Source organism: Enhydra lutris, unplaced genomic scaffold (genome assembly GCF_002288905.1).
Source record: "Enhydra lutris kenyoni isolate GAN:26980312 unplaced genomic scaffold, ASM228890v2 scaffoldscaffold6, whole genome shotgun sequence".
NCBI classification, from domain to species: domain Eukaryota; kingdom Metazoa; phylum Chordata; class Mammalia; order Carnivora; family Mustelidae; genus Enhydra; species Enhydra lutris.
Window position 1 is genome coordinate 14,411,311 of NW_019154090.1, and position 21,891 is coordinate 14,433,201.

General features: G+C 56.2%; 1 protein-coding gene across 4 annotated transcripts; it reads left to right on the plus strand.

The window, feature by feature from the left end:
* Positions 1–1,096: 1,096 nt before the first annotated feature.
* On the plus strand, positions 1,097–21,232 carry LOC111141615 (zinc finger protein 335). 4 transcript variants are annotated; one of them, XM_022494309.1, is made up of 28 exons: positions 1,097–1,197; positions 1,875–2,125; positions 3,437–3,677; positions 4,517–4,594; positions 4,821–5,120; positions 5,212–5,346; positions 6,133–6,276; positions 8,218–8,470; positions 8,551–8,728; positions 9,691–9,803; positions 10,865–10,883; positions 11,019–11,135; positions 11,216–11,292; positions 11,389–11,549; positions 12,213–12,445; positions 13,351–13,444; positions 13,566–13,660; positions 16,813–17,072; positions 18,008–18,119; positions 18,205–18,579; positions 19,382–19,524; positions 19,606–19,760; positions 19,852–19,955; positions 20,033–20,110; positions 20,322–20,405; positions 20,485–20,550; positions 20,638–20,719; positions 20,806–21,232. In XM_022494309.1, the coding sequence occupies exons 2-28, from the start codon at positions 1,925–1,927 to the stop codon at positions 20,931–20,933; spliced, it is 4,026 nt and encodes a 1,341-aa protein (XP_022350017.1). In that variant the 5' UTR covers positions 1,097–1,197; positions 1,875–1,924; the 3' UTR covers positions 20,934–21,232. The 4 variants fall into 4 exon arrangements, with proteins under 4 accessions (XP_022350017.1, XP_022350019.1, XP_022350016.1 ...); XM_022494308.1 differs by lacking the exon at positions 1,097–1,197 and adding an exon at positions 1,452–1,733; XM_022494311.1 differs by lacking the exon at positions 1,097–1,197 and having other exon boundaries at positions 1,451–2,125; positions 5,194–5,346; positions 6,133–6,279.
* Positions 21,233–21,891: the final 659 nt, after the last annotated feature.

Below are 21,891 nucleotides of genomic sequence, written 5' to 3' on the forward strand. Positions count from 1 at the left end.
TTCCAGGCCTGCTCTGGGGGCCTGGTCCTGCTGGATGGGAGGGAGGGGGGTGAAGAGGGGACCCAGCCCATCCAGAGGTCTGATGCTCTATCCCCCCTATGAAGACCTGCTTCTAGTAAAGGACCAGGGAAACCCCCTCATACTCAAGTACACACAAATTATAACAGCTCGAAGCACACTTTGCCTTTTTAGATAGGGTTGATTTTTTTTAACAGTTTTTTGAAGTCTTCCTCCCCTCGACCCATTTATATTTTTCAGTTGAAGAAAATAACTCATGTAACACAGATTTAAGGACAAAACAAGGCACCAAGCTCCCTCACAAAATGATATATAGGCTTAAACAGAAAGTAGTGCCAAAAAAAAGAAAGTAGTGCCAAAGATGGCATTTGCGGCATCAGAAGAGCGGCAAACCTGAAGGGCTGCAAAGCAGGGCTGTGAAGGATGTCTCGACCTCCAGCTCTACTAATGCCAACAAATACGTATGACTAAGGTTCACTAAGGGCCGGGTATTGACTTCTCTGCATTTCCCCAAATCTAGCCACTGGCACTTGCCTCCGGAGTGCCCTTATGTGACTTTGGACCAGCCACTTCCCATCTCCGGGCCTCAGTTTCCCATCTGTACAAGGATTGTATGTTCCCCTCCTCCCAGGACACATCAAACCTAATTAGGAAGGATTCGATTAGGCTCGATAAGAGCGTTAAGTCATCAGTCCTGAGCCAAACGAAATGACTAATGTTTATTCCTCTCCGGCCAAGTCAAAACCTCCCCTGCGCCTCACACCCTTAGTAGCTGTTCCGGGAGGGGCGTGGTCAGGCCGCTGAGGGCCACGCCCCCAGGCCGTAGGGCAGCCTTCGCCGCGCCCAACCCTGCGGCCTAGGGAAGGGACCCAGCAGTGACGTCACATAACCACTCCCAGTGTAGCCCTCCGCCAAGACAGAAAGTAGTCCCCAATCCATCGCGGACTCTGTCACCCATACTTCACAACATATAAAATACTAGACTCTCTCCGGACTGGGCCATGGTTCTGAGGCCTCAGGACAAACTTCTGACACACCGGAAAGCTGTCTTTCTCTGGGTCGGCGTAGGAAGTAGTTCCGGCCTACGGTGGACCGACGGGTCCCTCCGCAGCGGGGGAAAGAGGATGGCGACCTCGTCGATGCCGGAGTCGGAGAGGAGTGCGGCTACGAAAGCGTCAGGTGAGCATCGGGTAGAATCAGGTCGCCCCACTGCACCCTGCCGCGAAGTGGGGGCAGACTGCGGGGATAGCCGGCGGCGAGCTCCCGGGCCGGCGGGGCTGTCCGAACAGGGCCCCGGGGTCCAGGCCCTTTAGTCGCTCTCGCACTTGCCTGAGCGGAAACCCGGCGCCGCCACAAGATGGCGTCGGGCCTGGAGCACAGGCAGCGCCGGGGACAGCCCCGAGTCGCCAGGCCCCGGGACCGTCGCTGTCAGCCCCCTCCGCATGGGAACCAGGGGAGGGGGGAGCGAGCCACTGACCCAGGGGGCCTGCGGGCTGTACCACCGACCCCGCACCCGGGGGAACTCGGGGGGCCGAAGGGCTAAACCACTGAGCTCGGAGCGGGCTCTTAGAGCGAACCACGCTGCGGGAGTCATGGAGGAGAGACGAGGAGGGTCAAGATTACCGGCCATTGACCACCCTATCGGGGACGGGGAAGGGCTCCAGACTGGGAGGCCAGGCTTCTCGGTCCTGTTTTCCCGAGGCTCCTGTCTCTCGGTACACGAGAAAGCCCCTCCCCGTCGGAGACTCAGTCTTTGCACCTGCAAAATGGGCACACGGGCGCAGCTGGGTGGGCCGTGGTTGCCCGGGCCGGGGAGGAGGCCCACCTGTTCCAGCCCGCGTCACCTCCTCTCGCAGAGTGAAGGATCCAGATCCTGGGCCTCGCTGTCAGGCGGCTCCCCGAGCCAATGGAGGAGAACGAGGTGGAGAGCAGTAGCGACGCGGCCCCTGGTCCTGGCCGGCCCGAGGAGCCCTCTGAGAGCGGCCTGGGCGTGGGCACCTCTGAAGCGGTGTCGGCCGACAGCAGCGATGCCGCTGCCGCTCGGGGGCCGGCGGAGGCCGACGACTCTGGCGTGGGGCAAAGCTCCGACCGCGGCAGCAGCTCTCTGGTATGGACCTTGCTGGCCGGCGTGGGTGGAGGCAGGGACCGCGGGCAGCATGCCTGGCAGCCAAGGGAAGCAGCCAGAAAGGCTGGCTTGTAACTAATACTTGTTTTTGGTGTATCGTGTGTCAGGCACCTCGCCAAGCCCCTAACATGGATTTTCTCATTTAAGCCTCATACCTCGTAAGGGGTATATATAACTCTTGCACATCTAGAGGGAAGGAAACCGAGGCACAGAGAGCCGACAGAGCCAGGATTCAAATCTAAGCTGTAGTCTTATCCACTCCACTACCTACTGTCCTCACTCTTTGAGATGCAGTTGTCCTGCTTCAAGTCTTGGCTCCGCCTCTGATTCACCGGGAGCCTCATTCTTCTGTCTATAAAATGGAGCAGGAAGACTGGCCTCAGAGGGAGTACTCTTGGACACGTTCTGTGAAACCTTTATCATTTCCTCCTGGCTCTCTGATCTTGGACAAGCTACCCTACTTCTAGCTCAGTTTTCTCATCTGTAAAGAGGGAAGGGATAAATATATCTGCCTCAATAGGGTATTTGTGAGGATTAAATGAATTAATACATGCAAAGCAATTAAAACAGTGCTCAGCACATAGTACACATTCAGGAAGTATTACCCATTACTGTTCTTATTACCTGCAAGATAATGAATGACTTCCAAGGCATCACAGTATAGAGCTGAACAAAAATGGACTCCCTTTTGGGGTCCAAGGGTTTTGTTAATTCAGCAGAGATGGGCCTATCATGTGCCCAGCTTGTGCTGAACTCTGGGGATACAGCAGGGAACAAGACAGATGTGGGCCTGGCCCTTATGGAAAGTACAGTCTGACCTAGGAGACATTACACTACAGAGGGAACCATGATGAGGGGACACAGGTGACTGTAGCACCCAGGACAGAGAGGTCCTCCTTTGGCCTGGGGGTCAGGGTTAACTTCCTAGAAGAGGTACCAGCTAAATGGTGGTGAGAAGGCTGGGTAGGAATCAGCCATGGTGCAACGCTGAGAAGCATTTCAGGCAGAGGGAAGAGCTAATTCAAAAGTTCCGTGAAAATAGCTCTGCCAGGCTGTTGTGTAGGTGTGGGGATTATGGGGCCTCTTACCTGAGCAGAGTTGGAGACCCTGGAACTTGTTCTTTGGTGGCTCTGTGACTGAGAGGCATCTGCCAGTCATCAGTGGGCCTGACGATATGGATGGCTCCACTCACCATGTTTTCGGGCCACGGAGGTCGATCTAGTGGGTGGCAGGCGACTGCCTTGCCCCATCACGGCTCCTGAAATTCCTCTCTCCTTGTTTCCTGTCACCCAGGAGGAAGTATCTGAGAGCAGCTCGAGCACAGACCCCTTGCCCCATGGCTACCTGCCTGATTCATCTTCTGTGTCCCATGGGCCAGTGGCAGGGGTGACAGGTGGCCCCCCAGCCCTGGTGCACTCCAGCGCAATCCCAGACCCCAACATGCTGGTGTCCGATTGCACGGCTTCTTCCTCAGACCTGGGCTCAGCCATCGACAAGATCATCGAGTCCACCATTGGGCCGGACCTAATCCCAAGTGAGTCCCACAGAGGCAGCGAGAGTCAGCCCATCGGGCTTTCCTGCGGGGTCTAGTCAAGCCAGCTGTGCAAACTTAGGCAGATAACCCTATCGCTCTAAGTGTGTCACATGGACACAGTAGCCCCTGTCTCATAGTGGTAAATGAGGTGAAGATTTCTGGAAACACTGTCATATCGTGCTTGGCATTGATAAACACTGAATGAACATGGAAACTATAATACCTGGCTATGTACTGGGGTTTTCTCTAAGTACTTTACATACAGTACCTCATTAATTCTCTTGGTAACCCCAAAAGATAGGTGCTATCATCCTCACAGCCTAGAAGAGAAGTCTCAGGTACAGAGGACCCACTGAGACCAGCAGGTCGGGGACCACAGGCTCGGAGGGGAGCTTGTGAGAGTCTGTACTCGTGATTTACCACACTGTACCCTCTATTATCAGTGGTGTATATAAAGTCCACAGACTTCAAAAAGCCTTGGGGTCATGTGGGAAGCCAACCCTGAGAAAGTGGTAAAGGGGCTAGGCCTTGACCTTGGGGGAGTTTGGAGACAGGGAGGGGGACTTTCCAGGTTTTAGTTAAAGGTCAGAGGTGGGGCAGCTGGGGTAGCCGTGGCATCTGTGCGATGGTGAGCCAGCTGCTCGGCCAGCCTGTCACACCAGACCTCCCTATAGCCTTGCTCTGGGCAGGGGTGCACGGGCAAGGACAGGGTGCACGTGAGGCTCGGGCGGGGCAGGGCAGCGCAGCAGGATTGTAGTTGGTGCAGGTGAGCCAGAATGAGTGTGGACAGTGACAGTTGCCATTGTCAGCTGGGACTCCCCTCCCCCATCTCTGCCCAGGCTGTATCACCGTAACCAGTGCTGAGGATGGCGGGGCTGAGATGGCACGGTACCTGATCCTGCAGGGCCCAGACGATGGTAAGACCCTGGGCAGCAGCCCCGGGGAGCCCTGCAGTGAGTGAGGGAGCTGGAGAGGGAGGCTCCTCCACAAACACGCTGTGTGATCTTGGCAGGTTGTCCGCTGCTTCCTCTCGGGGGAGTTGGGTCCTAGGATCCCTGGTCCTGCCTGGGTGGGACAGCTGTCACTCGTGGCCCACCTATCCCTCTGTTTCCCTTCTCCTCTGATTCCCTCACCCACCCGCAGGTGCCCCCATGGCTTCGCCGATGTCCAGTTCCACCTTGGCCCACAGCCTGGCAGCCATCGAGGCCCTGGCTGATGGCCCCACATCCACGTGCCTGGAGCCACCGGAGGAGGCACAGGGTAGACCTGGCTCCCCCACGCAGCTACCCCCAGGCTCTGGCACCGAGGAGCCAGACCTGCAGAGCCTGGAGGCCATGATGGAGGTGGTGGTGGTCCAGCAGTTCAAGTGCAAGATGTGCCAGTACCGGAGCAGCACCAAAGCCACACTGTTGCGCCACATGCGGGAGCGGCACTTCCGACCAGGTGCACCGATAGCTGCCTCGCTGGCTGGGCTGCATGGGTTGGGGTGGAGGGCCGAGACCCAGATGTGGCAAAGCTTCTCTGATCTTTGCAGCAGCGGCAGCTGCAGCTGGGAAGAAGGGGCGTCTGCGGAAGTGGGGCACCTCAGCCAAGACCCGGGAGGAAGAGGGGCCAGAGGAGGAAGATGATGATGACATCGTTGATGCCGGCGCCATCGATGACTTAGAGGGTAGGCCACTGTGGCTCCCAGGTGTGCCACTACCATACCCATCTCCAAATACTTAGCTGCATCTGGCCCACGTGGAGGGCTGGGAAAGAGGAACCGGCACAGGTTCAGCCATGCAGGTGCCTCCGGTATAGGACAGAAGTTGGGGCATTGGGGTCAGGATCTCTGTGTGCAGTTGTGCAGGCTGTGCACTAAAAAAAAGCACCACATCTAAGAGGGCCACATTCACAATTGTGCAACAGAAATAGAAGACCAGCCACGTGTACTTTCTTTGTAGCTATGTTTAAAAAGGTTAGAAGATAAAATGAAGCTTAATCATAATTATCAGTGGGATATTTTACTTCCTCTTTTTATACTAGTTTTTGGAAATCCAGTGTCTCAGTGTAGACCAAGCATGAGTGCTCAATAATTACATATGGCTAGTGGCTCCTGCACTGGAGAGCATCGTCATCAGAGTTTGTAGATTTGAATGTTTATTCCAACTATTTTCTAACAATGGCTGTAAAGTGTCTTAAGGAAGGGGCATGTTTTTCTAGTTCATGCAGTGGCACTGAGTTAGTGGCAGGAGTCTGGGAAAGTGCAGAGAAAGGATTACAGGGGCTTAGAGGCACTCAGAGCCAGTGGGAGGTCAGGAGGGCTTTCTGAAGGAGGCATCAACTGGTTGGTGGGCTTGGAGGAGAAGCAGGCAGGGATGGGAAGAGAGCCTCTTCCCAGGGAAACCGGGCCAGGGGTCAGGCCTGAAAGGACGGGCCCAGGACTGATCCCCACCTTCTCTTGTGGTCCCCACAGAGGACAGTGACTACAATCCGGCTGAGGATGAGCCCCGGGGCCGGCAGCTACGGCCCCAGCGCCCTACTCCCAGTACGCCAAGACCCCGAAGGAGACCTGGCCGGCCTCGGAAGCTGCCTCGGCTAGAGACCTCGGACCTCCCAGGTGGTGACAGTTGGTCGTAGGTGGGGCCACCTGTCCACCTTCTGTAGAGCCTTGGGGACCAAGTGTGCCATGCAGGGGAGCACATAGCAAACCTAGGAGACCTGCAGGCCTCCTCGTAACGGGCCAGCCCTTTCAGACGCCGAGCTGGAGAAACCCTGAGTTAAGAAGTGATAGGCTCCTCATTGGTAAAGTGGTAAGGTGTCACAGCACAGGAGAAGTTGGAACTTTTATAACTGAACTAAGAAGATAGAAGATAAATTTTATTTTTTATTTTATTTTTTTTAATTTTTTTAAAGATTTTATTTATTTATCTGACAGAGACCACAAGTAGGCAGAGAGGCAGGAAGAGAGAGAGGAAGGGAAGCAGGCTCCCCACCGAGCAGAGAGGCCGATGTGGGGCTCGATCCCAGGACCCTGGGATCATGACCTGAGCCGAAGGCAGAGGCTTTAACCCACTGAGCCACCCAGGCGCCCCAGAAGATAAATTTTAAGTATCATTACTGAAATGAGAACCAGTCTGAGACCTAAAACTGTGTCTAGGGAGCCCTGACTTGGAGCATTACAAGCTGTGGACTGGAAAGCCCCATGGGCATGATGGCTCTGCCACCTACTGGCTATGTGACTCACAGCATGTGACTTTGCCTCTTGAATCCCCTGTTGCCTTTTGATGAATGGAGGTGATAGCACCTGCCTTTCAGGATTGCTCTAAGGTATAAAGACACAAAAATACACGGCAGCTGTTTCTGTATATGCATTCTAGGGCAGATTCTTACATTTTTTTTAGCATCCTTTTAAAAATGAGATTTTAAAAACCTTATTAATATCTGTATGGGAAAGCTCACATATCCTAAGTGCCCAGCTTAGGGAATTTTGACAAGGGGAATACCGCTGTATAGCCAGCACCCCTGTCAAGAAACAGAATGTCACCAGGATTGACTAGATCACTTTTCATTTTCTTTTTAAAAGATTTTATTTATTTATTTGAGAAAGAGAGAGTGAGCGAGAGAGGGAGCACAAGCCAGGGGAGCAGTGAGGCAGAGGAAGAGGGACAAGCAGGTTCCTCGCTGAGCAGGGAGCCCAGTGGGAGGCTCCATCCCAGGACCCTGGGATTATGACCTGAGCCAAAGCCAGACACTGAACCGACTGAGCCACCCAAGTGTCCCTAGATCACTTTTCATTCTTAAATTGTTGCATTGAGGTATGCCCTGTGTGGCTCAGTTGGTTAAGTGGCTGCCTTCGGCTCCGGTCATGATCCCAGAGTCCTGGGATCGAGTCCCACATTGGGGGGGGGGCGGTCCTGACTCAGCAGGGAGCCTGCTTCTCCCTCTGCCTCTGCCTGCTGCTCTGCCTGGTTGTGCTCTCTCTGACAAATAAATAAAAATTTAAAAATAGATAACTTTTAAAATGTTACATTGGAATGCTGCTGATGTTTTTGAATAGGTAACATTCAGATTGCTCAGACTTCTAGAGGTTCTTATTATGTACAGTGATATGATATCTCCTCTCTTCTTCCTGTCTGCCCTCCAGCCTGCCAGCCTCCCTAGGGAAAACCAATGTTAAAGTACCTGCTGTCACTCCCAGACTCTAGAATGTGAGCTCACTAGCGCAGCAGTCATCATCTCCACTTGCCAGATGAGAAAATGAGACTCAGGGCAGCGGCTTTGCCTGAGGACGCACGGAATTCCCGTGTACAGGCTCAAGCAGTACACGGGTCTCTCAACAGGGAGGTCCCAGCTCTTTTGCTGATGCTGCAGACTGCTGGGCGGGGGTTGTGCTGTGCTAGTTGGTAACTGCGGGCCACCTGCACCTGTCCGGTGACCCGACGTCCCCATCAGCGGTTTGTGACCATGTTTTAGGGAGATATTCTGGCTGGCCTCTGGCACACCTGTCAGCATCTGGCCTGGTGTGTCCGTAGCTGATTTGCGACCATGTCCATGGCAGGTGTGGAAGGAGAGCCTCTAGTGAGTTCCCAGAGTGGACAGAGCCCTCCAGAGCCCCCAGACCCCGAGGCTCCCAGTTCATCGGGCCCAGGATGCCTGGTTGCCCTGGACAAGGCCGACAGGGCCCCCGTGGACCCCGGTGTGAGCCAGTCAGATGCGGAGAACTCGGTCCCCTCCTGCCAGGATGAGGCTGCTGCCCCGCCCCGCCGCCGTGGCCGGCCCTCCAGGCGCTTCCTAGGCAAGAAATACCGCAAGTATGTAGAGCAGGGATGGGGGTAGGGGAGACAGCCAGGGGCGCAGCCCAGCCAGACTCTCCCCTGTGCCCTCCTGGCAGGTATTACTACAAGTCCCCCAAACCGCTCCTGAGGCCCTTCCTGTGCCGCATCTGCGGCTCCCGCTTCCTGTCCCATGAGGACCTGCGCTTCCACGTCAACTCCCACGAGGCCGGGGACCCCCAGCTCTTCAGGTGCCTGCAGTGTAGCTATCGCTCCCGCCGCTGGTCCTCACTCAAGGTACGCAGCATGGGGGTGGGGGCACTGGGATGGAGGGCAGTGCCAAGATGGAGTGTCGCTCACAGGCCATTGGCGGGGCCCTCCTGCTCCTCTGCAGGGCACGTACAGTGGTGTGCCGCTGTGCGCTGAAGTTCAGATGTGGGCGGCATGGGCAGTTGTGCAGGCTGCACACTGTGTAGTGGTGTCACATCCTCAGAGGTGCTGTGCCCAGTGCAGATAGCAGAGATTTACTTGATCACCACCACACATATGGGTGGATGACAATAAAGCCTGGTTCTGTCTGGTTTAGTATGTTAGAAAGTTTCCCAGTAGATGGCAGTAATGTGTCTCAAGAAACGAGTTCCTTTTTATATCATTTACCTAAGGTGCCAGTGGGCTGGTTGCAGCCCTAAGCCGTTTTACCAGGGCATGGTAGACATGCTCAAGTTCTGTGCCCATGCAGCCTGGAGAGGTTGCGGGTATCAACTTTCCCATTCGACTGACCCAGGAATCTGTGGCTTAGCCTGGCCAAAGTAAGGCAGAGAGTTGGCCTTCGAGCGCAGTAGGGGGTACCTGAAGCACAGGCCAGAGCCCCTCTGCTTTCTGCACACAGTCCTTCCTCAAGACAGGGCCCTATGGCCTGGAAGTTGTTCCCAAAACCCTGCTGGAGGATGGTTGTCCCTGGGGTGGCGGGGAGGGCATAGGCTCTGGAGCCGTGCTACTTGGGCTTGGCTCCAAGCTCTGGCAGTCACCAAGTCACTCGGGGCCAAGGTTACTTCCCTCTGAGCCTCCATCTCACATGGTGAGCCAGCATAGGGCCTAGCGCAGAGTAGGTGCCCTTATTGGGGAGAGTCCCCAGCCCTAATAGGCTCCAGCTCCCTCGTTCTGTGAGCCTGCGCCCACGGCAGCCCTAAGGCTGTGGGCACAGGTTGAGGGTACAGGGGAGGGCAAACCCAGCCCACTGTCGTTCCCCTCTATCCTAGGAACACATGTTCAATCACATGGGCAGTAAGCCCTACAAGTGTGATGAATGCAGCTATACCAGTGTCTACCGGAAGGACGTGGTCCGTCACGCAGCTGTGCACAGTCGAGACCGGTCAGTTTGTACAGGCCAGGGGAATGGGCCAGGGCGGGAAGCAGAGGCCCAGCATCACCGTGTTTCCCCCTTACTTGAGCACCTGCCCTGGGCCACCCCATTGGCAGCACTTACAGACAGCAGAAAGATAAGGCCGTTCATCCCAGCTCACTTGGCTCAGAGCAGTATGGGGGCCTGGAGGGCTCTTGTCCCATCTCTTCCCTGCCGCGTGCTTTGTAAGATCGGGACAGTCATTGTTGAGGGGCTACCTAAAGGAGTTCAGGAAATCATCTAAAGGTCTTGTAGACTCCCAGCTCTCAGAGCACGGACAGAGCAGACACAGGACAGCTGGGCGGAGGAACGAATCCTTAGGGGCCCTGAGACTGCTCACCGAGGTGTCGTTAGATCTGCAGCTTCAGGAAAGCGCTCACTCCACTTGGTGTGCTGTGTGAGCTGAGGCTGGACACAGTAGTTCACGAGGACAGGGACTTTTTTTTTAGATTTTTTTTTTTAATTTATTTATTTGACAGAGAGAGACACAGTGAGGGAATACAAGTAGGGGGGAGTGGGAGAGGGAGAGAAGCAGGCTCCCTGCCGAGCAAGGAGCCCGATGTACGGCTGGATCCCAGGACTCTGGGACCATGACTTGAGCTAAAGGCAGACGCTCAACGACTGAGGTGCCCCAGGAAAATGACTTTGAAAATGTGCTTGTGGGAAAGCCTGCTCTCTATGATGCTTATGGTTTTCTTTAAAAAAGGCAGGGCAGGCAGGGGAGAGGTAAAATTATGGACATCAGTTCAAACACCTGTTTCACTAACTCTTTCTGCAGGACTTCTCAGGGCTTTAAAATGCACATTTCATTTTGTGACAAAGAAAGGAAGAAGGCACCATTCTAGAATTTATTTACAGCATGCCTCTTAGCATTTCCTAGCGAACTCCACTTGGGGAAACCCTGCTCTGAGAGAAGGGCTTGGCTGGGCATTAGAAACACTCAGAGCTGAGGGTGGGTCCGGTCAATGTGAGAAGGTTTGAGGTGGACTTGGGGAAGCAATGGTCTGACTCCTATGCCTTTCTGCCCCCAGGAAGAAGAGGCCAGATCCGGTGAGTCCGGGACCCTGGCCCAGGAAGGGAGCCTGCTTGAGGGCTGCTTGTGAGGGTGGGGGCAGGAAGTGAGGTCTCCTCCTCTCTCCTCCTCCTCCTCCTTTCTTCATCTGGTCCCTTCTTGTCCCTTCCCAGGCCCCAAAGCTGAGCTCCTTCCCTTGTCCTGTGTGTGGCCGTATCTATCCGATGCAGAAGAGACTCACACAGCACATGAAGACACACAGCACCGAGAAACCCCACATGTGTGACAAGGTGGCTGGGGCCAAGAGCTGGGGGCAGGGTGAAGGGGTCTCCCGGGACAGTCCCCCATCTAACTCACTGACCCCTCACAGTGTGGAAAGTCCTTTAAGAAGCGCTACACCTTCAAGATGCACCTGCTCACACACATCCAAGCTGTTGCCAACCGCAGGTATATCCCCGAGGAGGGAGGGGGCCCCAGGGCTGGAGCACCCCGCCCCAGCGCCCCATGTAATTGCTGAGCTTCCCTCCCTCTCACCACCGCCAGGTTCAAGTGCGAGTTCTGTGAGTTTGTTTGTGAGGACAAGAAGGCTCTACTGAACCACCAGCTGTCCCATGTCAGTGACAAGCCATTCAAGTGCAGTTTTTGCCCCTACCGCACCTTCCGGGAGGACTTCCTGCTCTCCCATGTGGCTGTTAAGCACACAGGTCAGGCCAGCCCCCCCCCATGGTGAGCCCTCCACTCACCCTGCCCACAGTCGCAGCCTCAGTGCTGTCCTCTTCCTCCACCTCAGCAGCCCCTGTCCCACCAGCAGCCCCTTTCCTGCCGTGAGGGTGGCCTCGGCTGCTCGGTTGTAAGGGAATCTCCCCCCTACAACTCAGCTCAGCCAGCTCTTCTCTGCATGGTCATGGCCCACCTTGCCCGGTCTGAGCCTTCCTTGGCTGTGAGCTCTGCTCCCTGAGCCCTATCTGTGCTGGGTACCGGATGGGAGACGTGTTGACGGGGGCCCCGTCCTCACGCATGCAGAAGGTGCATGAAACAGTTGGTTCTTAATCCTCCTTGGGGCCTGTGCCTCTGATGGTCACACTGGGGGAAATTAGACACGCCTGGGGGCCAGATTCCTGTCTACCTGGAGGCAATGATTCATAAGAGAAGTGTGTGGTCCTGTGATGTGAAACTAGGACTCTCCAAGGAAGGCTGTGAGTGTGGAGGGTGGGCCCGGTTCCCGTCTGGCCCTGGCCACCAGAACAAGCTAGGGTGCGCAGCACTGGTGGGGAGACAGCTGGAGAGGCCTGGGGGCCCATGGAAGGCTTCCTGCCCTGGGGGTGCGGGGTGGGAAAGCCCAAGCGTCTGTCTGCCTGTGCCTACAGGGGCCAAGCCCTTTGCCTGTGAATACTGCCACTTCAGCACACGGCACAAGAAGAACCTGCGCCTGCACGTGCGTTGCCGACACGCCAGCAGCTTTGAGGAGTGGGGACGGCGCCACCCTGAGGAGCCCCCTTCCCGCCGTCGCCCCTTCTTCTCTCTGCAGCAGATTGAGGAGCTAAAGCAGCAGCACAGCTCGGCCCCCGGACCACCCCCAAGCTCCCCGGGCCCTCCTGAGGTAAGCTCAGCCAAGCAGGCAGCCAACAGAGGGTACTGGGCGTGGGGCATGGGCCAGGATGACACTGTCCCGTCACCTCTCCCATCCCCAGCATCCTCACTGGCATGTTGGGGACAACAAAATGGTCCCCACCTCTCCGATTGTGGTAAAGAGCCAATGAGGTCACAGACCTATCAGCCCTAATAAGCTCACAGTGGGAGTGGCTTTCCACGGCTAGAAATAGAGAATGAGACTTCAGTAGCTTAACTGTAGTAGCTTATCATTCTCTCAGAAATGAACCCAAAGGTCAGCAGCCCAGAGCTAGTGTGGCAGCTCCATGGTCAGTCATCAGGGACCAAGCTCTGTCAATATTTTTTCCCAGCCATCCTAGGCATACGACTTCCATCTTTGTGGTTGCCTCATGGTCCAGTATAGCTGCAGGAGCTCCAGCCTTCTAGCCACATCCCAGGCAAGAAGCAGGAGGAAGGGATGGGAGAAAGGCAGAAAGGAAGCCTGCCATCTCCCCATCTGTCTTCCCAGTGAACTTAACCAGAAGCCCCTGCTTAGCCACAAGGCCACACTACCTAGCTGCAAGGCAGGCCAGAAAGTAGTATCATAGCTGAGAACATTGCTTCCCCCTCCCCTGCCTCAAAAGATGGACCACCACTATGTGCGGGTAGAACACAAGCTCAGGTGTCAGCCTTGTGTTCAGATCCTAGTTCTGCTACTTACTACTGGTGGCATCGTAGCCCGTTGTTTCTCTGAGCCTGGGTCTGCGCTGAGCTGAGAAATCCCTTGAGACGTAGTTGTGTGGAGACGAAACAAGCCGACGCATGTAAAGCGCCCGACCCGTAGGAGGCGCTTGGCAACCGGTGCTTGCCTCCGAGCTGCCCCCTCTCAGGCTTGGCCACATCCCCACCCCGCAGATTCCCCCAGAAGCAGCACCTTTCCAGGCACCCGAGACCCCCCCTCTGCTCTGTTCTGACACGCTTGGTGGCGCCACTATCATCTACCAGCAAGGTGAGCTCTGGGGGAAGGTGGGGGCCTGGGGATCTGGGCAGCGGCCAGGCTTGCGCTGGGGCCCCCGCGGAGGGAGAGGGGGCGGTGGCCAGCTCTCAGGCTCCCGTCTCCCCCAACCCAGGCGCTGAGGAGTCCACGGCAATGGCCACACAGACGGCCTTGGACCTGCTGCTGAACATGAGCACCCAGCGGGAGCTGGGGGGCACAGCCCTGCAGGTGAGCCGCCCCTGGGCCGCCTTCGAGGCCAGCCCTCAGGGCACCCCCGCTTAGCCCGGAAGACGGTCCACCAAAACCCCGGGAGCAAACGTGGAGGAGAGGGCTCCCCTGGGCCAGGGAGGTCAGAGGAGCTCTCGCTCAGCTCGCGTCCCCGTGACCTCTGCCGGCGCCCGTTAGCGCCGCCTCTGTGGCTCCGGAGGCCCTGGTCGGCGCCGGTGTCCCAGCTCCGCAGCCTTCCTGTGTGGTGGGTCCAGGCCAGCTTCCCATCTAGCCTGGCGCCCTCAGCCGGTGACACCTGGCACAGCCGGGAGGCTCCCGGGCTGTCTCCGCTCTAGCCTCTCTCCGCTGCACCTCCAGCCCCGCAGATCCTCCCCCAGCTCATCGGAACTCCTCCCTCCGCCCAGCCGCCTGGGGTCGCTCTTACCCCGCCCGCCCCCCTCTTCTGAGGCAGGGAGCGCTTTCTTAGCCCCTGCTACCTCCCTGCCCGAGCCTTGTGAAAACATGCAGAATCTGTGTTTGATGTTAAACGTGCCACTGGGGGGCTAGAAGACAAGACAAAACTCTGTGCAAGAGGGAGCCTGGTGTCAGACCTGGAGCGCTTCCTAGGATTTCAGGGGTGCCTTTGGGGGTACATAGAAGTTGCACATTTTTAGATAGTTCAATCTGTCTTTTATAGTTTTTGCCTTTGATATCCTTCCTAGAAAGGCCTCCTTCACCCCAAGATTATACGAACGTTCATTTGTATTTTCTTCTTAGGGTTTCATTTTTTACACTTAAGTCTTTACTCCACCTGGAATTTATTTTTGGTGTATGCAAAAAGGTAGGGGACTAACTTTACTTTTTTTCCCAAAAGTTATCCAGTGCAGTATATGAAATAATCTTCCCCAGTGGTTGCAGATGTCACCTTTATAATGATGTCGATTGCCATGCATTCTGTTCTATTGCCTTGTCTGCTGCTCCCGCGCCAGCGCATAACATTTCCCCTCCCCGCCCCTGATTACAAAAATAGGTGTGTTTGAGAAAAAAACAAAATGGACATTAGGAAATGTTCTATACAGAAAGTGAAAGTCCTTAACATCTCTCCCCATCCTCTGTAAATGGGCTAGTAAGCATTTCTCCAGTTTCGTCCATGTACTACACACTAACACAGAGACATTGTGTTCCTTAAAAAAATGATATCATCAGGGCCATCTGGGTGGCCCAGTCGGTTAAGCACCAGCATCCTAGCTCATGGTTTCAGCTCAGGTCATGATCTCAGGATCAGAAGATTGAGCCCCGCATTGGGCTCCGTGCTCAACTCAGAGTCGGCTTGAGATTCTCTCTCCTGCCTCTGCCCCTCCCGCTTATACATGCACACGTGCTCTCTCCCTCAAATAAATAAATCTTTTAAAAAAATGGGATCACACAACTCATGCTCATCCACAGCCCACTTTTCTTCACTCCGTACATGAGGCATGGTCTGGCTTGTGGCCTGCACACCTCCTCTCTCCACCACTGCCGCGATACATCTCCACATCATCCCATCATCCCCATGTTGTTACGTTCATGCCGTCATTTACTGGTTGGTTGTTTCCAGTTTCTCATTAATCAAAGGCAGTGCTTTAGTGCGTGTATATTTCACGTGCTCCTAGACATTTTTTAGTTTAAAAAAAAGTCTCCTAGAAGTAGAATTGGTGGGTCTGAAGGTAAGAAGCCTCATAGAGATATGCCAGTTTCTGTGACTGCTACTACTAGAGTATGTGTCCCTGCACCTTTGCCAGCACTGGGTGCTGGGTGTCTCCAGTCTTTTTTTTTTGTTTTTTTAAAGATTTTATTTATTTATTTGACAGACAGAGATCACAAGTAGGCAGAGAGGCAGGCAGAGAGAGAGAGAGAGGAGGAAGCAGGCTCCCTGCGGAGCAGAGAGCCCGATGTGGGGCTCGATCCCAGGACCCTGGGATTACAGTCTTTATAAATATCTTCTACACAGTAGAAGTATATTTCATGGTCTTTTTTTTTTAATTTAAGTAGTCTCTATACCCGATCATCGTAGGGCTTAAACTCCCAACCCTGAGATCAAGGGTCACATGCTTCCTTGACTAAGCCAGCCAGATGCCCCTCATGGCCTTAATTTATAATTTTGAGGCCATAAACGAGATTGAACTACTTTCTATATGTTCATGGACCATTTATTTCTTCTCTGACTGACATGTTTGTGTCCTGTATCAGTTTTCCTATTAGTCTTTTTTTTTTTTAAGATTTATTTATTTGAGAGCACAAGAATGTGCATGAGGCATGGGGTTGCAGAGGGAAAGGAAAACCTTAACAGACTCCCTACTGAGCCCAGAGCCCGACATGAGGTCCAGTCCCACATAAAGTCCAGTCCCACGACTCCAAGATTACAGTCCAAACCGAAACCAAGAGCCAGACGCTTCACCAGCTGCGCCGCCCAGCTGCCCCTGTTGGTCTTTTTATTATCACTTTGCAGAGGCTCTTTACGTATGAAGGAGACTTTTCACTCTTGTATGCATTGTTAAATACCACATTTCTCTGTTTTCTGATTTCAGTTTATGGTTTGTTTTGCTGATTAGAAAAAATCCCACCCCAGGTCATAAAAATACTTATCCACATTTTCTCTTCATATTTTTAGAGGTTTTTTCCTCTTACTACGTTTCAATTTTTGATCCATTTGAAGCAGACTTTGGAGTAAGATGTGAGGTCAAGCTCTTTTTTTTCTAAAATGGTTTGCCACTTGTCCCTTTACCCTAGGATTTCTCAATCTTGGCCTTTTGTGCCAGATAGTTCTTTGTTGCGGGAGCCGCTGTGCTGTTGTTCATTGTGGGCTGGTTAGCCGCATCCCTGACAGATAACCGCAGGGTGCCAGTACCGGCCCCATTCCAAGTGTGAGACCTACGAATGTCTGCAGACTTGCCCAGCTGCCCCTGGAGGGCGGTGTCGCACTATCCTGGTCTTGCTAAGTTTATTCCCAGTTGCTAGGTGGGGCTTGGAGAGCCAGAGGGTGCTTTAGGAAGAACACTCGGCTGGGACTGTACAAATGAGTGGTGGCAGCACTGAGTGTGGGCAAGCTTTGAGGCCACGAGGTAGAGAAGGGCCCTGAGCACCAGCCCCTCTGCCACAGCCCCTGCTCCTGACACTCAGCGGGTCTGTTACAGGTGGCTGTGGTGAAGTCCGAGGATGTGGAAGCAGAGTTGGCATCCCCTGGTGGGCAGCCCTCCCCAGCAGGGGCCACTCCGCAGGTGGTAACCCTCCATGTGGCAGAGCCGGGAGGCAGCGTGGCAGCGGAGAGCCAGCTAGGCACCCCTGACCTACAGCAGATCACCCTGGCACCTGGCCCGTTCGGTGGGACTGGCTACAGCGTCATCACAGCACCCCCTATGGAGGAGGGGACATCGGCTCCTGGCACGCCTTACAGGTGAGACCTGCTGCCTGCAAGGCCCCTTTAGTTTGGTAGGTGCGCCGGGAGGCCTCAGAGGAGGGCTCTGCCCACCCGAGCCTTGTTGGCTGGAGGCAAAAATCCTAACACACGTAACACAATGAGCCACAGGAGTCCTGTCTTTCTCAGGAGATTGGAAGCTACTGTTCTTTGGCCACTTAGGTGTTCCAGGCACTGAATGTTTGGGGACTCACTTAAACCATTCTCGTGAGGTCCACGTTTCTCTGACTTGCTTAAGGTCAGACGGGCAGTGAGTGAGCCGTCGACCCCTTGGTTCTAGAGTCATGTGCTCTCTGTTCTGGGTGATCCCTGAGGGGCTGTCCAGTCCTGAGCTTCGAAGCAAACTCCGGCTCCTCGCTGGCACCAGAGGCCTGGCAGCTGCACACGGCTTCCTCTACACAGAGCAAGTTCAGGGCAGGAATATTTGTATGCTCACTGGACTCCTGGGCCGTCTGAGAAAGCGTTTAATGCAAGCACTGTAGCGCCACAGTGTGCGGTTGGGATGGGAATCTGGATCCCCGGGCAGCCGGCGGGCAGCCCGGTCTCAGCGTCTGCCATCTGCTCTTGGTCTCTGGGGACTTTCTGGCCCTGCCTCCCCACTCCACCCACCGGCCCTCCTGTAGCCGCACTTGGCCAGACTGGCCTGGACCCCTGGGCTCTCGGCCTCACTGCCGCCCCGCCCTTAAGCGGAGCCCGATGACTACTGCTGGTGCAGGACAGTACGTTGGACCTATAGTCACCGTTTATGGAAGAGACTGTTGAGGTTCAGCTGGAAAAGGGGAGAGCCGGAATTCAAACCAGGGAGTCCACCTGTGGTGGCAGTCACCCCTCCTTTGATGACTTTCCTGGGGAAGGGGACTCCTGTGGCCTTCCATCCCATTAGAATTCATTCCTCCGCTCTTCGGTGCCCACAGCGAGGAGCCCCCAGGGGAGGCAGCCCAGGCTGTGGTTGTGAGCGACACCCTGAAAGAAGCCGGCACCCACTACATCATGGCAGCTGATGGAACCCAGCTACACCACATCGAGGTGAGGCTTGGGGTACCGACCCCTCCCCATGTCCCAGCCTTCCCCCATCTTCCTCAGTACCTCATGCTCCCCCGTCTCTCTACAGCTGACTGCGGATGGTTCCATCTCCTTCCCAAGTCCGGATTCCCTGGCCTCCGGAGCCAAGTGGCCCCTGCTACAGTGTGCGGGGCTGCCCAGAGACGGCCCTGAGCCCCCGTCCCCAGCCAGGACTCACAGGGTGGGAGACCCCCAGGGCTCTGCCTCCCCACCTTCTGCGGCCAGCAAAGCCCTGAGCCTGGGAGTACCACCATCACCACCAGCTGCAGCCGCGGCCTCATCGAAGAAGTTTTCCTGCAAGATCTGTGCTGAGGCCTTCCCTGGCCGAGCAGAGATGGAGAGTCACAAACGGGCCCATGCTGGGCCTAGTGCCTTCAAGTGCCCCGACTGCTCCTTCAGTGCCCGCCAGTGGCCTGAGGTCCGGGTAGGTGCCGCCCCCCATGCCTCCCCTGGCACTCATTTGGCCACTTGTGTAACAGAGCTTAACTGAACTCTCCCGCCCCCGCCCAAGCCAGGCCCTCTTTCCCTTTTAGGGTCAGAGAGGACTCCACAAGGTCTCATCATTTGGGGGGCTCAGTCTGGTGGGGAACCCATCCAGACAGGGTGACTAATGCCAACAGTGTGTGTGCTGTGAACAGACTACAGGCGGCAGAGCAGACAGGGACCGGGTCATGTGGACTTGGGGTGCTGACGCTGGCCAACCCGGGCCAGGGAGGGGGCAGAGGCACAGTGGGGGGCGGCAGGAGGCATGCTTAGGGAAATGCCAGTTGTCTGGAATAGAGAGCGTTCAAGGTACAAGGGAGGTGGTGGAGACAGTGTGGAAAAGGCGAGGAGGGCAGGTTCTGCACGGGAGTCCTCCCCGCAAGGATTATCGTTTCTAGATCCAACTGTGCACTGAATCCTTACAGCAGCTCAGTGAGGGGAGCAGGGCCCAGAACCCTAGAACGTCAGGGCTGGAAGAGCCCTTCAGAGGTCCCCTCGTCTGAACATCTATCTCGTGTTTACACGGGGGTAAACGGAGTCTGGGAGCAGGGACAGGATTTTCTGAGTGACCTAACGACGGGCCCTGGGACTTGTTCCTCTCTCTGTACACAGCAGCGCCAGATCTTGGTCTGGTTTGTACTTACACAGCTCGTCCCCACCTGCAGACAGGTTCCCCAACAGCTCTGTCTGTGTGGTGCCAAGTGGTCCCCCAGCCAGCGCCCCTGCCTCTGCCCCTTCTCCAGGCCCACATGGCGCAGCACTCAAGCCTGCGGCCCCACCAGTGCAGCCAGTGCAGCTTTGCCTCCAAGAACAAGAAGGACCTGCGGCGGCACATGCTGACCCACACCAATGAGAAACCCTTCGCGTGCCACCTCTGCGGGCAGCGGTGAGGCCAGGGACAGGCAGGCGGGGGCTGCTAGGCATGCGTGATGGGGCTGCCCCTGAGCCTGCTCTCCGCCCCCCTCAGCTTCAACCGTAACGGGCATCTCAAGTTCCACATCCAGCGGCTGCACAGTCCTGATGGGAGAAAGACGGGGACACCGACTGCCCGGACCCCAGCCCGGACCCCCACCCAAACCATCATCCTGAACAGTGACGACGAGACGCTGGCCACACTGCACAGTGAGCTGCCCCTGGGGGACCAGCGTGGGGGGGCCAGGGTACGTCAGGTTTCACCCGAGTCCTGTGTGAGCACCCTCCCCTCTCTGCTCAGCTGCACTCCAGTCCAGCCACGGGGTCCTGGGCCCAGAGCGGCTGCAGCAGGCACTAGGCCAGGAACACATCATTGTGGCCCAAGAGCAGACCGTGACCAATCAGGTGAGCGCCTGGGCTGGGAAGTCACGGGCCAGGGTGGGGGCACACAGTCGAGGCTGGAGCTGGCTTGGTCCTGGCAGGAAGAAGCCACCTACATCCAGGAGATCACCACCGCAGACGGCCAGACAGTGCAGCACCTGGTGACCTCCGACAACCAGGTGAGCACCTCCGCCAGCACTGCCCTCCCTCCGCCTGCCCCCAGGCCCCACTTCAGGGAGGAACCATGCTTTCCAAACCACCGCTCCCTGGGTTCGCGCTTGCGGCCGCCATTGTTGATGGCGGGTGACCCTGGCCCCCTGCTCAGTCTTCCTTGCTAAGCTCCCAATTCAGCAAGGCCTCCACACCTGCCTCCTCTCCACCCTTCTCCAGGTACAGTACATCATCTCCCAGGATGGAGTCCAGCACCTGCTCCCCCAGGAATACGTGGTGGTTCCAGAGGGCCATCACATCCAGGTAGGCCGGGCCTGGGCAGGGGAGGGCTGGGGAAGGGTGTACAGCCTCCTCAATCACCACATTGCCTTCCCCTCTGCAGGTACAGGAAGGCCAGATCACACACATCCAGTATGAACAAGGGGCCCCTTTCCTTCAGGAGTCCCAGGTAGGGCCTCTGGGGGGTGGGTCAGATGGGGCTGGGGCACAGGCAGAGCTTCTCCAAGGCCGTATCTCACTGGTTTCTCCACTCTAGATCCAGTATGTGCCTGTGTCCCCAGGCCAGCAGCTGGTCACACAGGCCCAGCTGGAGGCCGCTGCACACTCAGCTGTCACAGGTACGGGGCGGGAGCCTGACGCCCATGGGGACCCAGGACGAGCTTCTGGGGCCTCAGGCTCACCGTCTTCTCCCCTCCCCTGGCAGCAGTGGCTGATGCTGCCATGGCCCAAGCCCAGGGCCTGTTTGGTGCAGAAGAGGCAGCGCCTGAACACATCCAACAGCTGCAGCACCAGGGCATCGAGTACGACGTCATCACCCTGACCGACGACTGAGCCCCAAGGGCCCAACACACACTGTGGATATTGGGGCCAGCCATGCTGGGGGTGTGGGGGGAGTGGGACCCGCTGGGACTCCCTTCCCTGTTTCACCTAGGGTCTCTGGACACTGAGCAGCCAGTATCCTGTCACTCTGAGAGAGCCAGACCTGTGCTGCTGGGTTTAGGGGACAGCCATGGGCCCCGGCCAGGACATGCTGGGTGCCCTAGCCTGCAGGCAGGCTTTGGGGAGAGAAATTTATTTTTGTTTGGATGGACCCACTGGCCCCTCAGTCTCAATAAAGGGACCAGAGTCCAGTCCTGACCATCTTATTTTTGTCTGAAAGGACTTGGGAAATGGAAGGAAGAGCCTATTATAGCTCAGGAGAGCTGCCTGGCCCCACAGTGAGTCCCGCCCTGCCCCTTTAAGTGTGGTGCCCAGCAGCAGGGCAGGCCCGTGGGGCAGAGGCCTGATACTGGGAGAGATGGCTGAGCTGGTAAGAACCCCCTGAGCACCTTCAGACCTTCTTCCCCTCTCCTGGACCGTAGGAGAACATCTGCTCCAGGCCTAGAGGTCCTCAGAGGGCAGCACAGCCAGCTACCTGTCTGCAGGGAGACCATTCCCTGAAACCCATGGCGGATTCAGGCTGTTCTCACTGAGCCCGGACTATGAATCCTGGCTACCCCCTTGCTGTGGCGGCTCTGGGTTGAGCAGGAGTCCAGCTCTATTCCTGGGCATAGCCCCCATCCTCTGCTCCCTGGAGGTAGGACAGCAGGCCTGGCTGTGGGAGTCCGGGGCCTGCCAACAGATGACGCAGGGCTCTGGACCCCAGACTCGCTAGACACAGGCGGGGCTAGCAGGGACCCAGCTGTGGGGCCAGCAGGGCAAGAACTTAGACACTGGAGCCCTGGGTTGGGGTGTAAGACCCAGGGGATCCTAAGAAAGTGAGCCTCAATGTAGAGGGTGTGGTTCCAGG

Coding starts and splice junctions, on each gene's coding strand:
- LOC111141615 (XM_022494311.1), top strand. CDS start 1,925: ATGGAGGAGAACGAGGTGGAGAGCAGTAGCGACGCGGCCCCTGGTCCT. Junction 11,293..11,388: donor CAAGCTGTTGCCAACCGCAG/GTATATCCCCGA, acceptor CACCACCGCCAG/GTTCAAGTGCGAGTTCTGTG. Junction 17,073..18,007: donor GCTCCTGGCACGCCTTACAG/GTGAGACCTGCT, acceptor CGGTGCCCACAG/CGAGGAGCCCCCAGGGGAGG.